Here is a 19,036-nt window from a genome sequence, read left to right as displayed (position 1 = left end):
CTTTGACAGATATAGCACTATCATTCCTACTTCACACGCGGAGAAACCCAAAGTTGAGAACGCTCGGGTTCCTCTTCTCTACTTGCAACTCCGCAACCCCCAGATCGGGTACGCGCAACTGCGATGTCCACTGTGTCAGGTGTCGTAGCGTGTATTCTCTCTCCTCTAGCTGCGTCTGACGGGGCTGGAGGCCGCTGATAATTGCTCCCAAGACTCTTGAGGAATCCGATCCTAATCCTCAACGGCGCTTCAGGGATTAACGTGCTTTCCCACCGTCCCTCACCCCCCCCTAGAATAAAGGTCGCGGGGAACCTTCAGCTCCAGCTACCAACGCCATCTTGACCGCTACGTGTGACGCCGCACGTAGCGGAGAGCGCAGCCCATTGGCTGGGAGGCTGCAGGCGGAGGCGAGGCGCGCGAAGCCGGAGAGGAGGGTGTGGAGGACAAGCCAAGGAAACTACAATCCCAGCCTTCCTTGCGCGTGCACACCAAGAGCGAAAGAGGAGGGAGTTTGGGTTCGGACCACAACTCCCAGCACCCCTCGCGATGTCTCTCCTTTCCTTTCAAAACGTGCAGGAAAAGAGGGACAGAAGAATGGAGGCCTTCTGGTGTCCGTTCTCCGAAAGGCGGGAAAGGCGAACTACACCTCCCGACTGGCAGCGCGCGGCTGCGCCTGCGCCTTGATACCTGTCGCCATCTTGCCCCTTCTGAGGCACAGCAAACAAACCCAATTCCTGGTGTCCCCTAGTCTTGGCGGAGGAGCCTTTTAGATGAGCCCAGAAAGGCCGGGCAGGTGGGTGATTCTTAGACAGGGTGCTGGGAAGAACTGGCAGGATAGCCAGTCTGGAAGAGCGCCGGGCCAAGCATTCGGAGCCCGGCTTGGGGCGCCCAACCCCATCCTCCGTTGTCTCCTAACGGGATCGTGGGGCTCCCGAGGTGGGCTGAGGGGGACTCTGGCAGGCCTGGTGCTGAGATTGCTGGGGTCCAGCTCTGGGGGCCTCCCAGTGAGTCTCTGTCGTCTGCCTGGCTGTCCGAGCGTCTACTCTTTCTCTCCGTTGTCCTCTCCGCTGAGGAGGGAGAGAAGCGCTGATGCTTGCCGGAGCCCCTGACTCCGGCTACTGGTCCTGAGAGGGCTTGGGTCGTGAGACATTGGGGTGAGCGCTGAGCGGCACCGGTGAGGAGGGTGGGCGGGCTGCTCTTGTTGTGGTGCTGCGAGAGAGTGCGTGTTTGGGGAGGGGGCGGGGCGGGCTTGCCTCCTTGACACTTGAGTCGGGGGAGGATTAGACAGGATTCCGGTTCTCGGAGCGGGCTCCGGCAACCTCTGCCCAGGTTTCCAGTGCGATGCGGCCCCGCAATGGGGTCCGCCGGCGGGGACGCGTCGGGATGCTGTGACGTGGTGCTTGATTCCGGCGGCCACCGGCCGCCTCCAAGATCCTGTCGGGAGGCGGGGACTGGCTTGTGGAGGGAGCGGATTCCTTTGGCTCTGCCCCTTCTTCCTCCCCACCCCTTTTCTTTATGTCATTCTGCCGGCTGGGGCGCGCACTCCAGTTCTCCTTGCTCTGGGTTGGTTCTTAGATGAGAGGACTATGGGAAGTAGGGGGAGGGGGTTCAACTTATGGCGTGGAGTTGGAGTTAGCAGTCCCAGCTCTTGGAACGTGAGATAGCAGTTATTACGGGTCGATGCCTGACTCTTAGACGAGACACTGAGCTCGCTTATTCATACATTCACTCGCTCATTCATTCATTCATTCATATTACTTGCTCTTCTCAGTCATTCATCTGTTTATTTAACAGATATTTACAGCGGATCTGCTGTGTGCTAAGCAGGTATAGTGCAAGGGCCCAGCGCTGTTGTCTTTTTCTCTAGACCAGGGAATTCCCAGTACTAAGTTCCTGACATCTAAACTTTTGGTAAATGTTTTTTTGAGGACTGCTGGGTGTAAATTCATGTTTCATTGTTAAGACTCGAGGAGAAAGTACTATATTAAGTTCCATTGACCCACTTAACGTGCTAGGAACTTTACGTATTTTATTTCATGTAGCTCATAATGAGAAAGCCGGCAGAAGTCAAGTGACTTGCCCAAGGTTACACAGGTAGTGGCACCTGTTTATGAAATAATGTGTCAGCCACTAGGATAAGAACTTCACATACACTGTTACTTAATCCTCATAACAAACTGATTGATAAAATCTCTGTTTCACAGATGTGTAAAGTTTATGTTCAGATAGGCCAATCTACCCAGGATCACACAGCCAGTAAGTTGAAAGATTGAATTAGAACCTATATGTGTCCAACGCCTATGCTCTTTCTACTATGATAGGCTGGAATAGTAAGCTCGCATATGGTTAAATTCTTCATTTATCAGAAGTTGGAAAGCATGGAGGTGAAATAGGATTGTGAGATATTCTTACTGGTTTTGCTTCTTAGCGTGTGGATCTCCACGTGAGCGGGCTTTTGAATGTACTTTCGTAATTTGAGTTTTTGGTTTTTGTTTTGGTAGGGAAGACAAGCTCTTTGGGGCTACCAAAAAGAAGCAGCAATGCCTGTTGTGTGGCCAACGCTTTTGGATCTCAGCAGGGATGAATGCAAAAGGATTCTTCGAAAATTGGGTATGATTTTCATTTTTGATGTTTCATGCCTCCCTGTGATCCTTTTCCCTTTCTGTTTGGGTCATGGCTGTTTGCATGGATATCATATTTCATGATGGTTAGAAATTCTTTAGAGGTATAGTTCTTGTCTTACTCTGTTATTTCCCTACTGCTTTGTATAGTGCTTTGTACACAGTAGATGCATGAATCATATTAATAATAATAGCAGCTAAAAGTTCTTCAGGGCTACTGGGCTATTCTGAGTCCTTTACATTCAGCATCTCATTTAATCTTCATTCAAACCAAAAAGATAGGTATGTTTCTTCTTTTGTCCCCATTTTACAGGTGACAGACCTGAAGCTTAGAACCCGAAGTAATGCTGATAGTAAGTCATGGGGTCAGAATTTCAACCCAGGGAATAGGATTCCAGTCTCATGTTAACATACTTTTAACCTTCATGAATGTATGTGTGAATTACATACTGTTTCTGAATTCTAAGTTAATGTAAGCTATGCTGACTTTAACAAATTATATTTTACTTTCAGTAATAAAACACCATTTACGCCTGTAATGAATTATTTAGTGCTTCTTTTCCTTTAGAGCAGCCTTTCTCAACTGGCATTTAGGGAGAGAATTAAGCCCTAATACTAAGTTATCCATTGTATGTAATGAACTAATTTTTCTTCATGCATCTAGAATGGTATGTATTATCCTTGGGAAAATTGAGAAAAAAAGAGTTATTCAAATCATTTTCTTTATTCTGTGGTTTACATGAGTATCCTTGGTTGAGAAATGCAGCCTTAGACTGTAAGGTCCAAGAAGGAACCTTTTTGTGTTATTTACCACTATAGTCTCAGGCCGGCACATAGTAGAGACTCAGTAAATGAAAAAGTAATTTGAAAAAGAATATTAGATGTTTTGGCAGTGGATAGGAATTATTTAGATATCTATGACTTTGAAAGGGAAAGTGTGGACCTTGAATTCAGATAGACCTGGGGTCTTGGTCCTGTTACTAATGACCGACATGATCCAAGGACAAGTTGTTTCATTTCCCTAAATTTGTTGACACTTTTGTAAATGAAGGACAATAATATCTGCCTCATAAGTTTAAGTGTATATAAAAAGGGCCTATCACAGTGCCTGACATATGAGTATATAGCATTTTAAAGCAGCTGCTTTCAGACATTTATTTATTTGCAGGTGAATCTTTTCTTCAAAGGAAATCTTTGTTGGGAATTCCTATGCATAAATCTGAATCAAAGCAAATATGGCCCTGCCTGCTAATAACCTTTGCCCTTTTTATTTCCCCTTAGGCCACTATGAGGATTTCTATATTTTAAACTACTTCTTAGCATTGTATTTTGGCACCTCTAGAGAGGTTTTTTGTTTTGTTTTGGGGTGGGTTGGTTTTTTGGGGAGTCAATTATTCCTTTTTTTTTTTTAACCTTATATCCAAACTTTTAGTAATTCGAGGGTGATTCTCTACACACTTATATGCAATTGCTCTAACTTACTAGTTACCAGTTATAAAGTTGGATTTTTATTTATTTCATAGCTGAAATAATTGCAGATGACAACTGAAGTTGATTGCATTAGAGTTTCTGGGCTTTTGGGACCTTGAATCAAGAGATTATGTTTGAATATAAAAATTGTAACCTTTAAGTCTAAATTTATCCTTAATTTTAGTCAGAGTTGTGTGGGTAATATTGCTGAAGAGCTGCTTCTATACAAAAGGAAACAGCCTTCCTAGAGGGTAATATCATCTTCAATGACCCTTCTTTTGGGAGGTGAGCCTTGAGAGTGATTTGCGGAAAGACTGCCTCCCCACCCGTTGGCTCATTATCATAACAGTGAAACCTTTGAATAGCTTCCAAACACTAGCTCTAGGTCCGAAGTTTAGAGAACGTACTGCATTTAAAAATTAGCTTAAAATATTTTAAGAATTAGCTTTAAGGGGCTTCCCTGGCGGCGCAGTGGTTGAGAGTCCCCCAGCCGATGCAGGGGACACGGGTTCGTGCCCCGGTCCGGGAAGATCCCACATGGTGCAGAGCGGCTGGGCCCGTGAGCCATGGCCGCTGAGCCTGCGCGTCCGGAGCCTGTGCTCCGCAACGGGAGAGGCCACAACAGTGAGAGGCCCGCGTACCGCAAAAAAAAAAAAAAAAAAATAATTCGTTTTAAAACAATTCTTTTAAAAAATGTTATAAATTATTTTAACATCAGATGCTAAACATTACATTTTACTTAATTGTAGAGAAATTGGGATAGAGAATTTCTTTATGACACACAGAACATACCAGTGATAGATAAATGCTTCCTTCCTTCTATCCTGCCTCTCCCCTGCCCTATTTTTTTATGACCATTCCTGAACTGTAACTCTTACATGAGGCTTTATGAACTATAGTATAATTGAATGGCTGGTTTTTTTAAATGGAAAGGGTTGAGGGCTTCATAAAAATAGTTTGGCAAATCTTTTGTTTCCTGTATTTTTTCATGTGTTATTTTGTTATACTTATGTGTCATTAGAGTTAACACTGTAATAGAATGGTACCAAAAATAATACCAGAAATTCAACTGAGTTTGATATTTGTCAGAATTAGGATTCTTATCAAGTGAAATCCACAAATGTGAATGAGGTTGGGAAGCTAGTAAAAGTTCTTTACAATGAGTGAGTTTCTCATTGAATGAAGGGGGGAGGTATGCATTGGATTGTGTAGCTATGAGAACTGTTCTGAGTTACAGTTTTGTGTGAGGTTGCCACCTCTTTTGTGCATGACTTTTTAGTTGGACTTGGAATGAGACTTGAGATGTCAAGAATCTTTGTCTTTCTTCAGTTAATTTCACTTTTTTTGAAATATTGTGAAATAGTGAAATTTTGATCATCATAAATTCCACAGGCCAAAAGTGAAGTTTTTCCTCAAACCACTTCCTCTCTCTGACCTCTCCGTTTCTTTTTATGGTATTGCCATTCTACTAAATATCTTGGAAACTGAAAAACCTGATTCTTTTCCTTCTGCCATTCCTTCCATATTTAATCAATCACTGAGTTCTATCAAAAACTTTTTAGACTGGAAATGGTGGCTTTTCTTAGTCTGGCCCCAAACAGTTTTTCCATTTTTATCCTTGTTGGATTTTAATCACCTTGAGGATAAGGATTTTGTTTTGTTCATATAAAGATTCTCCATGGTACCTTGTAGTAGTAGTGTTCAATTAGTAGTTTGGTTTGAATTAGCAACTAACCAAGTATGGACATATTTTTACTTTCCCTAGTGTAAAACTCTCAAAATAGTCACTGACTATTACTGGAAGTTTAATGTCTCTGTGAAACATTATATGCTCTTTTACTCTCTCTGTTCCTTTTGCACATTTGCATTTCCCCCACTGCCTGCCTAGAGCACAGTTCTCTTTCTGATTAAAGCTTATGCTTCCAGACTAGATGATGTATTTTTCTTCTGTGCCTTTACCACTGTATCAGAATTGTCTGATGACTTGTTTCACTGTAGCTTTATTCTAGAGTTAACTTCTTAAGGGCAGGATTTAGCATACTATCTGGTATATATAATAGGACTCAATACTGATTTGTTGAATAAAATATTCCATAAATGGGGCATAAACATTTAGATATAGTGGTTTCTTAGTTATCCCCAGTGTCTTTCTGAACTCTACTTTAGGTCCTGGTAAAAGCTGAAATATATGTTTCCTGGAACAAAGTATTTCCTTCACTACTCCAGAGAAGCAGAGTTTGGCCTTCCAGAGAGACCACATGAAACATCTACGTAATATCCAGCCTAGATTGAACATGCAGGATGTTTACACATGGGATAATTCAGTTGGACCAGACATTTCTATTTAAGCTCACTCTTCTATATAAAGTCTTTTTTTTTGATAGAACTGTGAATAATATGAACTGAATGAGGCTGCTGTTTTATTGTTGGTGTAGTACCTTGGATGCAGGTATGCATGCCTTAATTATTTGGCTAATATTCAGTATCTGTTGTATGTAAGGCGTTGGCAAATACGGTAGCAACTTGAATTGAGTAAGAAGATAACTGTAGTCTGGACACTTATTTCTCATCATTTTGTTTTGCTCAGGTATACTTGTCTCATAGTGTTAATGGTTTGAAACAACTATTTTATTATTTCTCATGATTCTATGGGTTACTTGTCTTGCCTGAGCTCTCTCATGTGGCTCTATTCAGCTGGTAGCTTAGCTGGTTAATTGGGCTCAGCTGAGGTGGCTGGGCCTCTCTCTCCATGTGACCTTTCATCCGGGGCTTCTTCATAGCTTGGTGATCTCAAGCTTACAAGAGAGCAAGGTCCTGTGTCCAAGGCTGCTATTTGCATCATGTATGCTGATGTTCCATTGGCCAAATCAAGTCACATGCCAAGCCCAGAGTCAGTGTGGGAGGGACTATTGGAAGGTAGTACACAAGGAAGTACACTGAGAGGCAGGCATGGTTCATTGGGAGCCATTGAGGGCTTTTTGGTTTTATATTTTAACCACTACTAGGTAAACTGACAGTTTCATTAAATAACAGTTGTTGCTGTGGAAAGTTAGTGAAATGAAACTGTCTGGCATTAGGGTTCAGTGTATTATGTCCTGATTGCTGTAAGAGCAATTCATGTGTGCTAATCTGCCTTAGTCATTTTGCTGGTGGTTTTTATAGATGCAGAGGATCATAGAAATGGAAGGTACCTTCAAAGTGTCTTCTAGATAAAGAAACTGAGGATCAGAGGTGAGAAAGGACTTGTCCAAGGTCACACAACTAGTGTCAGTGCTGGAGCCAGAATCTGGTCATTTGACTCTTGATCCAGTAGTTTTACACTTGCACACTATTCACAGATAGAATATAGGTCAAATTCTTAGGCAAGCCTAAGGAATTATTTCAAAGTTTGGCCAGTAAAGGTACCTATCAATAATGCTAAAAACTTCTCTCATCAGCCTTATTATATCACTTGGAACCTGTTCCCAGGTGTTGGTAGCATCTGAGTTGAATGTTCTTCAGGATGATGCATAAGACGAAATATTTACCATTAGATTTTTCTACCTAAACTTTTTATATACATGACTTCTGTGAGGCAGTCAAAAAGAAAATAAGATTATAAAAGCCACATTTTAACCTATGGTTTTAGATAAAATTTTTGAGAGGACATTAATGAAATATTTGCATATTGATTTTTAGGTTTCCTGCCCTGAAGTTTCACTCTATGTAGCCATAGTACTTAAATATTGATGGCCTATCTTGATAAAATAATTTTCTTCTTCTAGAATTGGAGGCATATGCTGGAGTTATCAGTGCACTTCGGGCACAGGGAGATCTCACCAAGGAAAAGAAAGATCTTCTTGGAGAACTCTCAAAAGTTCTTAGGTAAATTATCATAAAAGTTTGTGAGAGATGAGTCTAGAAATTTCATTTTGAGGTGTTTCAATACTTTTCACTCTTAAGGTGAAGACAGAGGTGTCAAGTTGTTGGTGTTTAGAGATCCCATCCCAGTTGTGTGCTTTGTTACAGAAAATTTTGTAATTTACCATTTATTATGTAATCTAATCAGAAAAGGTTTAAGGCAGGTTATCTTAGGTTTGGGCCGCTTGGAAAAGGGAGGTATTTTTGACCTGGGTGAAGGAAAGAAGAGCTGGCAGCGACTGGATAGGAAGATCTAGAGTGGCCCAGTGGCATTTGTTAGGGGGTAGAAGGAGACACTAGGAAGTTGTTGTCTTAATTTATAGAAATGGGTGGTGATTAAGTGTCATAGCCTTAGGGATAGTTTATCCCTTCAGCTTCCCACTAGAGTTAAAAAAATTCATTAAAAAAATTCTGGTGAAAGGGATTCTTTGATACTTTACCTTGATCCATTCTTAACATCTTGAGCTTTCTCAGTAAATTCAGTTCTGTTTTAACTGAAGTTTCCTTTCTACATTTAAGACCATTTTGTCCTATTCTTTTTTTAAAATAGGGAAGAGATTTTTTCCCCTGCATTTAATTAACATTAAAATAGGGATGTTATTAAGCCAAATCGTCAGTCTTATTGCCTCCATACTTAACAATTTATATTTTTTGTTTGTTGTTTATATTGCCTCATAAATTTCTGCTTTCCAGCCCCTTAAATATTTTAGTCCGTGGTATAGATTTAACTTAGCAATAAAGATTACACTTTTAAGGGTGCTATTCACTTTATTGAGTATTTATGAATGGAATGGGTATAGCCTTTTTTCAGTTGTTTAGATTTAACTTTACATGTATTTAATCAGGATCAACATAAGTACATTTTTACTATAGTGGTAACATGATACAATGTAGAAGACACACAGCTCAAATGTTGAGTAATAAAGGAGTAATATCCTAGTGTAAAGTTTCATAGCATATAGCTACAGGAAACATTATCTTGCCACTTTCATTTCTTTATTATATTCACTAAACATAAAATTATAGACTCTTAAGCTTTAGAAAGGACTTTAGAAGACTTTCTTCCAAGTGCCAAAATCCTCTTCTCAGTAACCATGATTAGGGGTCATTCAGTGGCTTTTTACATTTAGATAACAGGAACCTCTGCTAATCTTGAACATGGTCTGATATTTCTGAGTTTTGGACGTAATGACTTGATATCAAGCTGAATTTGTCTTCCTGTGATTTCTAATTTGTAACTAATTCTCTCTGCAGTTACACAGAATCATTCTGAATCCTTTTCTATGACTTTAATTAAAGCATTTGAAGATATATATTAGGCCCCTGTCTATATCTTTTTACAAATCAATTTTGTCCCCCCCCACAAGCAAAATGTTGACTTAAACATTAATAAAAGTATAGAAAAGAGCTGCCTGCTTGGCAGAGTTCTATAATGGCTATTTTTTTTCATAGCATCTCAACAGAGCGCCACCGTGCTGAAGTTCGGAGAGCAGTAAACGATGAACGGTTAACAACAATTGCACATAAGTAAGCCATTAGTCATACCACCCCTGATTTTTCATGACGTAGTATACCGTAGTTTTGAAAGTCTTCCTATTGTGTAGCAGATTCCTGAGTCTTTTATCTTGATAGTAATATCTCTGTACTCAGGGATCCTGACCATAGCTGTGTTAACTATTTATTCAATTGGTTATGTTTTTGCATTTGGTTAGGCAAGCTTTAAGTACTCAGGTCAAATCCTGTTGCAATGTAATCTCTATATAACTAAAGGCCTCCACAGTTTAGCAGATGATTCCTTTACTTGAAGCAAAGTTCAATAAGAAAGTAGTGTGCTCCCCAAATTTGACAGCCCCTTAGAGTTACTTTGTAATAGTATTTGATATGTATATTGCTTTATAAATAGGCATTATAAATTTTTTGATAACTGACTAATATTTCATGTATTTTGAGATTCAGCAAAAAGATTGTAAAATATATGTTCTGCTTTTAAGAAATATGACTACAGTATACCTTAATTTACTTTGAAAAGCCAAAAAAATAAAATTGTAAAGGATTCTTATCAAACTGTTTTCAGATCATTATAACTATTTGATAGATGGGGTGGAGGGTGGTGGAAGACACAGACTGAGCATTAACAGAGTATGTATGGAGACAGTGCCTCCTGAAAAACAGAAAAGAACAGAAATTATCCTTTAAATGTTAATGCAAGATGGTAGGAACATTTTATAAAATAAGGTATGTTATAGAATACTCATCTGTTTTTTATTTTTATGTTTTAATGTGAAATAAAACTAAAGGAAAAAATTCAATACGTTTCCATAATGTAATAAATAATGCTTTTAACCCAATTGGCAGTATTGTATTGACCCTGAAGATCCATTAGCTTCATGTGGTGCTTTAATGTTACTGATTTTACTTGACTGATAAAATGGGGTGCTACCTTTTTAACTGTGTAGTTTGAAAGTTAAGCTGTTTGAATTTGGAGATTTTTCAGTGGTTGGTATGTATGCACTGTAGAAATTTGAAAATTTTCCTCTAGCATCATTAGGTATTTACTTGTTAGGCCAACATGGCTAAAACATTCACATACTGTGTTCCTTCTTTAAATGCTCTAAACTTTTAAATTGGGATACTCTAAAAATAGTAACTGAGCCTAGATTCTAATTTGAGAACTTGTAATAGGAAACTTATGTGCTAGGTCATAAAGAAGTAAATAATAGTTTGCATTCAGAGGCACTTAGAGACAAAATTAGTACCTTAAAAGCATTGGAACAGTATTGTGGGGCAATTAGTTGTAAGTTGATGCACCAGTTTCATACTTAAAGATAACACTTATTTAGTCTCCTTTTCCTTTTTTCCCCTTTAAAGAATGAATTTATCCTTATATTTGGGTGAAAGACCAAGTTACAGGTATGCAAATAGGTTATTATTATTTCAGGCTTTTTCTTGTATTTATTTCAAAATTGAAGCTCTCAATTATTCAGGGGCACATATTCCATTTATGAATTAACCGTGTCCCTTGCTTTTACTTCTCTTCCCCTCCTCCCCTTCCTTCCTAATACTGCCTACCCTTTAGCTATTTTGCTGCTTGAAAGTACCTCTAGTCAGAGGGTGGGAAGGGAGAGGAGGTGAAAATTTTAATTACTCATTTTACTACTTGTTAGTTGTCCTGGGAGAGGTTTGATGGAAGAACTTACAAGTATTTGCCAAAGTATTTTTGGATAATATGTCAGTTTCTTTGATCTGTTTGACCTCTCCCTTTCCCTCCTCTCTCTGTTAGCATGGATAATTGAGAGTTGGCGTCTATCTACCTGTTTCCTCTTTTTTCTCTCCTTTCTGAGTTCTTTAACACATAAATTTAATTTTTTGAAAACCATTTACTTCAGTGTATAATTTTAAGCTACTTAGGTCTTTCTATACTCCTGTTTTAATATTTTATGTTGTGGTTTTAGTTCGACCAGATGTCGTATTTACTTGGTGAGCCCAAGGGTCAATGAGTGGGGAATGGTGAGGAAGACATAAATCCCTCATTCTGTCCGTCTCCTCTGCCCTCTTTCCCTCAGAAGTAGTAACAGAACCTAGTGTTAAAGATTATCTATAGGAGGGCTTCAAACTCTGAGCCTGAAAAAAGTAACTTGAGCCAAGGAGGAATGCATCTGAACTGACTGCATTCCCTTTCTCCTCTCCCTTCCCTCCCCCACTCAAAACGGCAGCTTAGGCCAGAAGGAATGTGGTTGAAAGGTAAAGAGAAAGCCAAGAAGGTTGAGCACAAAGGAGATGGAAACAAAAGGAGTGGAGTGTCTGGGATCAAAGAAAAGCCTTGCTTGAACCATAACACGTGTTTATTATTTGGCACGAGACCATTTATTAAGTTTGATACTCTAATTCAGTTTTGAAACATGTCAGAATATTATAGTATTAAAGCCTGGAATGTCAAGGGGCTTCACAGTTTTTAATTGGGCCACTCTTGCCAGCATTGTATCTAAATAAAGTGGCTATCCAGAATTACTATTCTCTTAACTCCTTTTCCATCAGCCAGACATTCATGGGATACTGTTTGAGTTTCTATGTGAGGATGAGGATTTCATGCTGGTGTGCTGCATACCAAAGGATGAGAGGGCCAAGGTAGTTCCACTAGTATCTTGTTAGACTTCTCAGAAAAGGGGCTGGAGCCAGGTTTCCACCCTCCCTTGCTATATTTAGTATAAATAGAGAGGAGTTCTTTGAAACTTAGGAATCTCAGGAAAGCCCTGGAATAAGATGTTTACAGAAACCTGTAAAATTCTATCTAGATGATTTGTGCAACTAATGCATATATACACCCTCATTAGTAAGCAAAATAGGAATTTTGATCTAATTCTAACATGATGTTTAATTTTTCATTCACTTAAAAAAAGTTTGAGCATGTTTGCCTGAGTAGAAATTTGGAAGATTTATAGCTCTTTCTAAAAGTTGCAGTTGTATCTTTTGCACTGCAAATTCTGTCCTTTCAATAGCATATATATTCATGTATTTTAAATTATTAATCTTCCATAATTTCTGCCACCATTTAACAATGTACCAGGTAAGTGTAGACATCACTTTATTTGTATGGTAAACTCTCACCAAGCAAATTTAGTAGTGATATTCTAATAAAATGATAGCAAAATAGGAGTAAGCCAAGAAAATGCTGAATAGCTTTTAGAATTTTTTCCTTTGACAATTAGCAATAGGTCTGTTTCTGTCTCTCTTTCTTGTTTGTAGGAATTTTGTTTCAGAACTAGCATCAATTGGAGATTATGTGATAACAAATTTGTGAGGGTTATTGGGGTCTTAAGAATCCCTCTTTCCCATATCTTAGGTAGGACTATGTTATACCATGAAGGAATTTGCAGATTTCCCACTGTAACTCAACTGAATTCATCAACTCCTAGAAATTCCTTTCTTGACTGAGTGTAAATTCTTCTCAAGTTGTAAAGTAATTTATTTGTTCCATTCAGTGAAAGTTACTAGTGATTAGACAGCAGTGCCCACTTAGTATAATTCAAAGGCAAAAGTTAGACAAAACACATTTGAAAATTTTTATACCTTCCACTTGTGATGTGGCAGTTGTTTTCAGTAGCATGATGTATGCTTGTTGAAGGAGACATTTAGTAGCTGTGTGACCATAAGCAAGTTATTTAACCTCTTGGTAATTCAGTTTTCCCATCTTAAAAATGGAGATAATAATGTTACCAATTTCATAAGATTGAAAGAATTGTATGAGTTAATACATGTAAAATGTTTAGAACAATGCCTCACATATACTAAGTGCTAATTGATGTTAATTATCATCATTACCATCATCATTATTCCACTATCCACTAACAAGGGCTTTTGTGTACTCTGTCTAAATTTGAAGAATCAGTGGACCTACAGAATCTTAAACTCTAGGTTGGGTTGTAGAATCTTTGGTTTTGAAAAAGGTGCAGAAATACTTCTGACTTAGTGAAGAGGTTGATTGACTGATTGATTCTGGGTGAATTTTAAACCTCGACACTAATCATTAGTCAGGAAAAATGATACCACTACCTTTTGTGGAGCCAAGCCAAGGGAAGTGAACATATTTCATGTTTCAACCTCTGTTTGGATTCCTAGGATAAAATTTGCTCAAGAAATTGAGTAAAACTGATAATAATGTCTGCTTAGGGGTAGAGTTCAATTGCCTCAAACATTCCTTAGAGTGAAGAATGGTATAAATAAGTAAAATTAAAGTAGTGGCAGGTTTCTTGCAGTGTCCTCGCATCTAGTATACTTTTTTAACAGGAAGGATAGTAATATAACACATTGTCAGTGACACATGCGGTGATATATACAGCTCCCTTCTATCCCCCAGTACCTAGTCTCCCTCGTTTACTGCCTCAGTTTCCCTTGTTTGAAAGCCTTAGAACCTCTGGCCATGCAGGCAGTTAGGATAATTTTACAAAAGTTCAATGAATTCCATCCTTAATTATTCAGGAAAATCTGATTTTTGAAATAATGAGTACTTTTTACCTTTTTAGCTTAATTATAACATTAAGTTCTAAAAGTTAGTAGAAATACTAGTTTTCATTAGCAATACCAGATTTAAACTAATGAAAATAATGTTTATTTATTTAAAAGGCATGGGACAGTTTTTCATAGTTTCAATTATGTTCATTATAAGATTCAGATTATGGAATAAAATGTGTAAAAATCTAAGTGTGTGTGAAATTCCTTGAATTCTGATTATTATTCATAATTTTGATCTTGCTTGCTTAAAATAAAGCCTCTCCTGTTCACTCAGGGCACTTTTTATAATTTAAAAAGTTATATTTGAGTGTATATATTTGCTTCATTTTTAGCAATTGAGAACTCTTGTAGCAGTGTTTTCTTTTTTGTTTAGTATGTCTGGACCTAATAGCTCTTCAGAATGGTCCATTGAAGGTCGTCGATTGGTACCCCTGATGCCTCGGCTGGTTCCCCAAACTGCCTTCACTGTAACAGCTAATGCTGTTGCCAATGCAGCTATCCAGCACAATGCATCTCTTCCAGTGCCTGCAGAAACAGGAAGCAAGGAAGGTGAGTAGAGAAATAGTTCTGTGTGTAGAAATGACTTTTCTCAGATTCTTCAAGAAAAGTTGTCTTATTTTTCATCTGTTTTTGTCCAGTGTTTAAAAGTTGTGAAACATAATGAGCAACACTTGTTCTGAAACGAGAAACTGCCAAGTTTTTAGTCTCAGCCAAAATTAAATATCCTTTTTGTTCAAAGTGTGAATTATATTAATCACAAAATTGCGAAAAACCTTCTTGGAATGAATTTTTGATATGAGCGTGTCTTGTTAGAAGTGGATAAGAGGCCTTAACAGGTGACATGGAAAATTAATAAGATGATAGAAGTCATTTATCTGCTGAAGAAAGATGCTGAACTGATACTTCAGAAAATAAAGCTCTGTTTTTGTCTTCTGGAATCAGTGGTATATGCTGCTTCTCTGTTCCAGTCAATGTGCTGAATCTGTTAGGGGTTACGTGGCCGATGGGGGTGGCTTTCTTATTATTTAATCTAATAATTGATACATGCTTTAAAAATCCTTGGAGTCTCCTGAGGTCACCAAGAGTAATATTAAATTTGAGAGCGCATGTTTGGGTTGACTTCGGTAGCTTAGTTTGGTGTTACATGAAAATGACCCTGAAAATAATGTTGTCAGATTACTTTGCAGAATTGTCTTTTCTTGACTAGCAATGGGTTGTGGAGCAGAATGAGACATTCCTTTCATACATGCTAGACTCTGTTTTACACGGAAGGAAGCTATATTTAGGGAGAGACAGTTATCAGTGTGCAAACTTGGCCTCCACTGAGTTCCTGTTTTCTTTGTTGCAGGAGAGCTATCTTTCTTCTCTTCCGACTTTTGTCTTTTCTATTTACCACCTCTCTGGTTCACTGGAAAGAATATAGAATTTTCAATAGTCTAATCTATGTTTGAATCCTAGTTTGCCATTTCTTTGCTTTGTGACCTCCAGCAAGTCTTTTTAGCTTCTGTGAGCCTTGGGTTCCTCATCTTTAAAATGAGGATGTAGTGTGATAGTGATAATATATGGAAAGGATTTAGCATAATGTATGGTACTCAGTAAATAGTGCCTATGAGCTACTTCTGCTTGTTGTTGTTGTTATTCAATAAATTGAAATATGATGTTGTCATTACCTTAGTTATTATTGCACTGCTTAGATGGCAAGTGACTAGTGAGTTGTTTATGATAAAAGAAACTTACCTTGTTTCTCTCCAGGAGCCAAGTTGGAAATTGCTATGGTTAGGGAAAAATTATCCATCACTCCATCACCGATGCTGCTATTAGTATTAAAAAAGAATACAAGTATATGCTTTTTGTCCAACTCCTGCCATGAAGGAAAAATGATTTTCATTTTTCTCAGTTTTAAACTTGGTTTCTTTGTAACTGTGCTCTTCTCCATTGTCAGTGTCACCTGTAGACAGCTGCGAAATACTTGGGGGAAACCTAGTAAAGTGATGATTTTCAGGAAAGCTTATTAATACGTTTTAACCTAGTACTGGCCTCTAACTTCTGATTATATAAAAGTGTTAAAATTGGCCTGCAGAAAAAAAAATAATTTTACTGTATGCATGGACAGTTTTGGTGAAAGTTAACAGCAGACTTTTTTATCGTTCCTTCAGTAGTGGTTTGCTATTCCTACACAAGTACCACGTCAACCCCAACCTCTACCCCTGTTCCAAGTGGCAGCATAGCAACGGTTAAGTCTCCAAGACCTGCCAGTCCTGCCTCCAATGTAGTTGTCTTGCCAAGTGGAAGTACTGTTTATGTCAAAAGTAAGTGATACTCTCAGTGTTATCAGGGCCATCTTGACTAAAAGCTGCAGCATAGGCTCTGATTAGATCTGCCTTCCTGATTAATTCATTGGTCCACTGGCTATTAGCAGTGGTTAGTTTTTGAAGGTTGTAAAGAATTCCTTTCTTTACATGTAACTAAGTATATATTGCGTTTTAATCAGTTCTGGGGGTTGAGAAATTACTTCTTTTTTGTTTTCTGTGGGGAATCTGCCTTGAACAGTGCTATACTCTAAGATTCACTTGTTTTGGTTTTCATGGAATAGAAATGTGAATAGAAACTAAAGGAATGTGCTTATGTCATTTATGTAGTGTTTACTCCTATAATGTAATCTTTGTAGTGTTTTAAAAAATTATTTATGTACCATATCATTCAACTGTTAAATTCAGTGAAGCATTCCAGAGAGTCCTTTCATATTTCTAGTTGACTGTAATTTTTTGAAATGTATTTGCAATTTTTAACCCCTTTGATTCTACGCTGTGAAGCAGTTTAATGTCCAGTTCATTTTTTTTTAAAATATCTGTTATGTCAGTATTGATTTGCTTTTGGCATCAACTGGAGATCATTAATATTTGACTTTCATTTTTCTCAGTATAGTTATAACTTTGTAGCTTTTAGAGGTGGACTTAGCTGTTTTAGACAAATGATTTTAGGTCATTTTCAGTCTTGCTTAGGGTTTAAAAATTGAGGGTATAAGGAGTTATGTTTTATTACCAATTCCATGAGTCATGCTGTATGCTTTTTTAAATGTCTGCTTTATAGAGATTTCCTATGTATATTGCAAGGTTTTATGTTTCTCACTTGATTTTTTTAAAAAGTACAAAAACAGTTGAGGCTTTAGTGCATTAAGAAAAAACTAAGAATCTGGGAATATTAAGTTTATATCAGATTTCTGTGGATTTAGCCAAGATGATCTTTTAAAATAACCATAGAGGTCTATTTTTTAATTGTTTTTTTAAATGTTGAAAGTGAATCCCAGACATGAAGAAACCATTTCACACAATATATAGTTTGAAGTAACAGGAAGTTTATTGTTTCATTCTCAGAAGTCACACAGGCAACATTAGTTTGAGATATAATTATTCATTCACCTAACTTCATATGTGCAAGACACTATACCAGGGAAACAAACCGATAAGACTTAGTCGTTGTCCTTTGGGAGCCCCTTAATAACAGGAGATGTGCAGACTGACAGCCACATTACCATGGGGTAAGTGATACAGAAGAGAATGTACAAAGTGCTTTCTAAGCTCAGAGGAGACATGAATTCGCTTTGCTTAGAGGAGTAAGGGAAAGCTTCACCAAGGAGATGGCTTGCAGGATGATGATTGCTGGATGATGAAGAGGTCATTGAATGTATGTGGTGTTCCCCAAAGAACAGTAGTATATAGAGACTCCAGATGGATAGAATATGTGATAAGGTGGCTTTGGGGAATGGTGAGCAGTTTGGTGTGCCAGGATTATAAGGTGGGTGGAATAGGGTATTGTGTTCTTAGAAAGATATGGGACCTTGAATGATAAAGAAATGATTTTTGTGCCTCATCTTGTAGGGAGATAAAAACTACTAAAGGATTTGAGGCAGGGCATTGGCTTTATTAGATGTGTGAGATTTTTATAGCTGGTAGTAGGATGAAGGGTAGAATGGAAGTGGAGAGATTAGAAGCACGTACACCTTTTAGGAGGTTGTCCCTAAAATACAGGCAGGAGATAAGAAGGCCTGACATGGCCATAGGGTTAAAGAAAAAAGGAAAGGCATTCAGAGACAGCTTCCCTGAGGGAGGATTGATAGAACTTACTGTCTGATTGGGCATGAGGCAAAGGGAGAGGTCAAGGATGACTGATGATGCAATGATTTAAAAATAAAGTATGAAATACAAGGTTATATTGCTATAAATGTAGCAATATTGTCACTGCCTTACAGGTGTTAGCTGTTCAGATGAAGATGAAAAACCCAGAAAACGAAGGCGAACAAACTCTTCTAGCTCCTCCCCCGTTGTCCTAAAGGAAGTTCCAAAGGCTGTTGTTCCAGTCTCAAAGACGATCACTGTACCTGTGAGTGGCAGTCCTAAGATGAGCAACATCATGCAGAGCATTGCCAACTCCTTACCACCCCACATGTCTCCTGTGAAAATAACCTTCACCAAACCATCAACACAGACAACAAACACAACAACACAGAAGGTACGTGGTGGAGGGAGTCTGTCTGCCAATTGCTGTTTTTATCTCTTTCAGTCAATATGATTCAGATTTAACAAACATGCACTGAGTGCTTACTATGTGCTTGGCATTATGGTGGGAATATTCACATCTCTTTCTTTAATTCTGCACATAAAGCTTTGGGTTAGGTATTACTATTTCACTTTTTGTATATATTTTTGTATATGAGGCTCAGAGATGCCAAATGACTTGCCTAATATGACACAGCTAGCAGATCTTCTAAGACTTTCATTTTTTTTTACCATTGTGATTCCATTTGGGAAAAAAATTAAAATGTAAAGGATTCTTTCAGCCTGTATTTGGATAACTTTACCTTTAGGAACTTAGTTCTTATATTGCCAGAGTAATGAAGTTGTCAGAGTTAGGTGTTTCATAGATGAAAGGAAGGATATGATTAAGTGAATAATTGTTATCTTCTTTTTAATTCTTAAATGCTATCATTAATTCATTTCTAAACTCTTCTCTCAGTATGTTCAAATCATCAGTATTCT

The 19,036-nt window shown here is 38.2% G+C and overlaps 1 protein-coding gene across 8 annotated transcripts in view; it reads left to right on the top strand.

The window, feature by feature from the left end:
* Positions 1-693: 693 nt before the first annotated feature.
* The window catches only part of EMSY (EMSY transcriptional repressor, BRCA2 interacting), an 81,317-nt gene continuing 62,974 nt past the window's right edge, over positions 694-19,036 (top strand). For 3 of the 8 annotated variants that reach the window (XM_024757505.1, XM_024757508.1, XM_024757502.1), the window contains exons 1-8: positions 694-793; positions 2,502-2,610; positions 7,856-7,955; positions 9,444-9,518; positions 10,860-10,901; positions 14,374-14,549; positions 16,157-16,309; positions 18,250-18,509. In XM_024757505.1, the coding sequence (XP_024613273.1) occupies positions 2,541-2,610; positions 7,856-7,955; positions 9,444-9,518; positions 10,860-10,901; positions 14,374-14,549; positions 16,157-16,309; positions 18,250-18,509 (876 nt within the window). In that variant the 5' untranslated portion in view covers positions 694-793; positions 2,502-2,540. The remainder of the gene's footprint in view (positions 794-2,501; positions 2,611-7,855; positions 7,956-9,443; positions 9,519-10,859; positions 10,902-14,373; positions 14,550-16,156; positions 16,310-18,249; positions 18,510-19,036) is intronic. The other 5 variants (XM_024757509.1, XM_024757504.1, XM_024757503.1 and 2 more) reach the window with 4 other exon arrangements.

The sequence above is a fragment of the Neophocaena asiaeorientalis genome, unplaced genomic scaffold (genome assembly GCF_003031525.2).
Source record: "Neophocaena asiaeorientalis asiaeorientalis breed wild unplaced genomic scaffold, Neophocaena_asiaeorientalis_V1.1 scaffold481, whole genome shotgun sequence".
Lineage (NCBI taxonomy): Eukaryota > Metazoa > Chordata > Mammalia > Artiodactyla > Phocoenidae > Neophocaena > Neophocaena asiaeorientalis.
The sequence above is the reverse complement of the archived record's forward strand: the minus strand, read 5'-3'. Positions and strand labels throughout refer to the sequence as shown.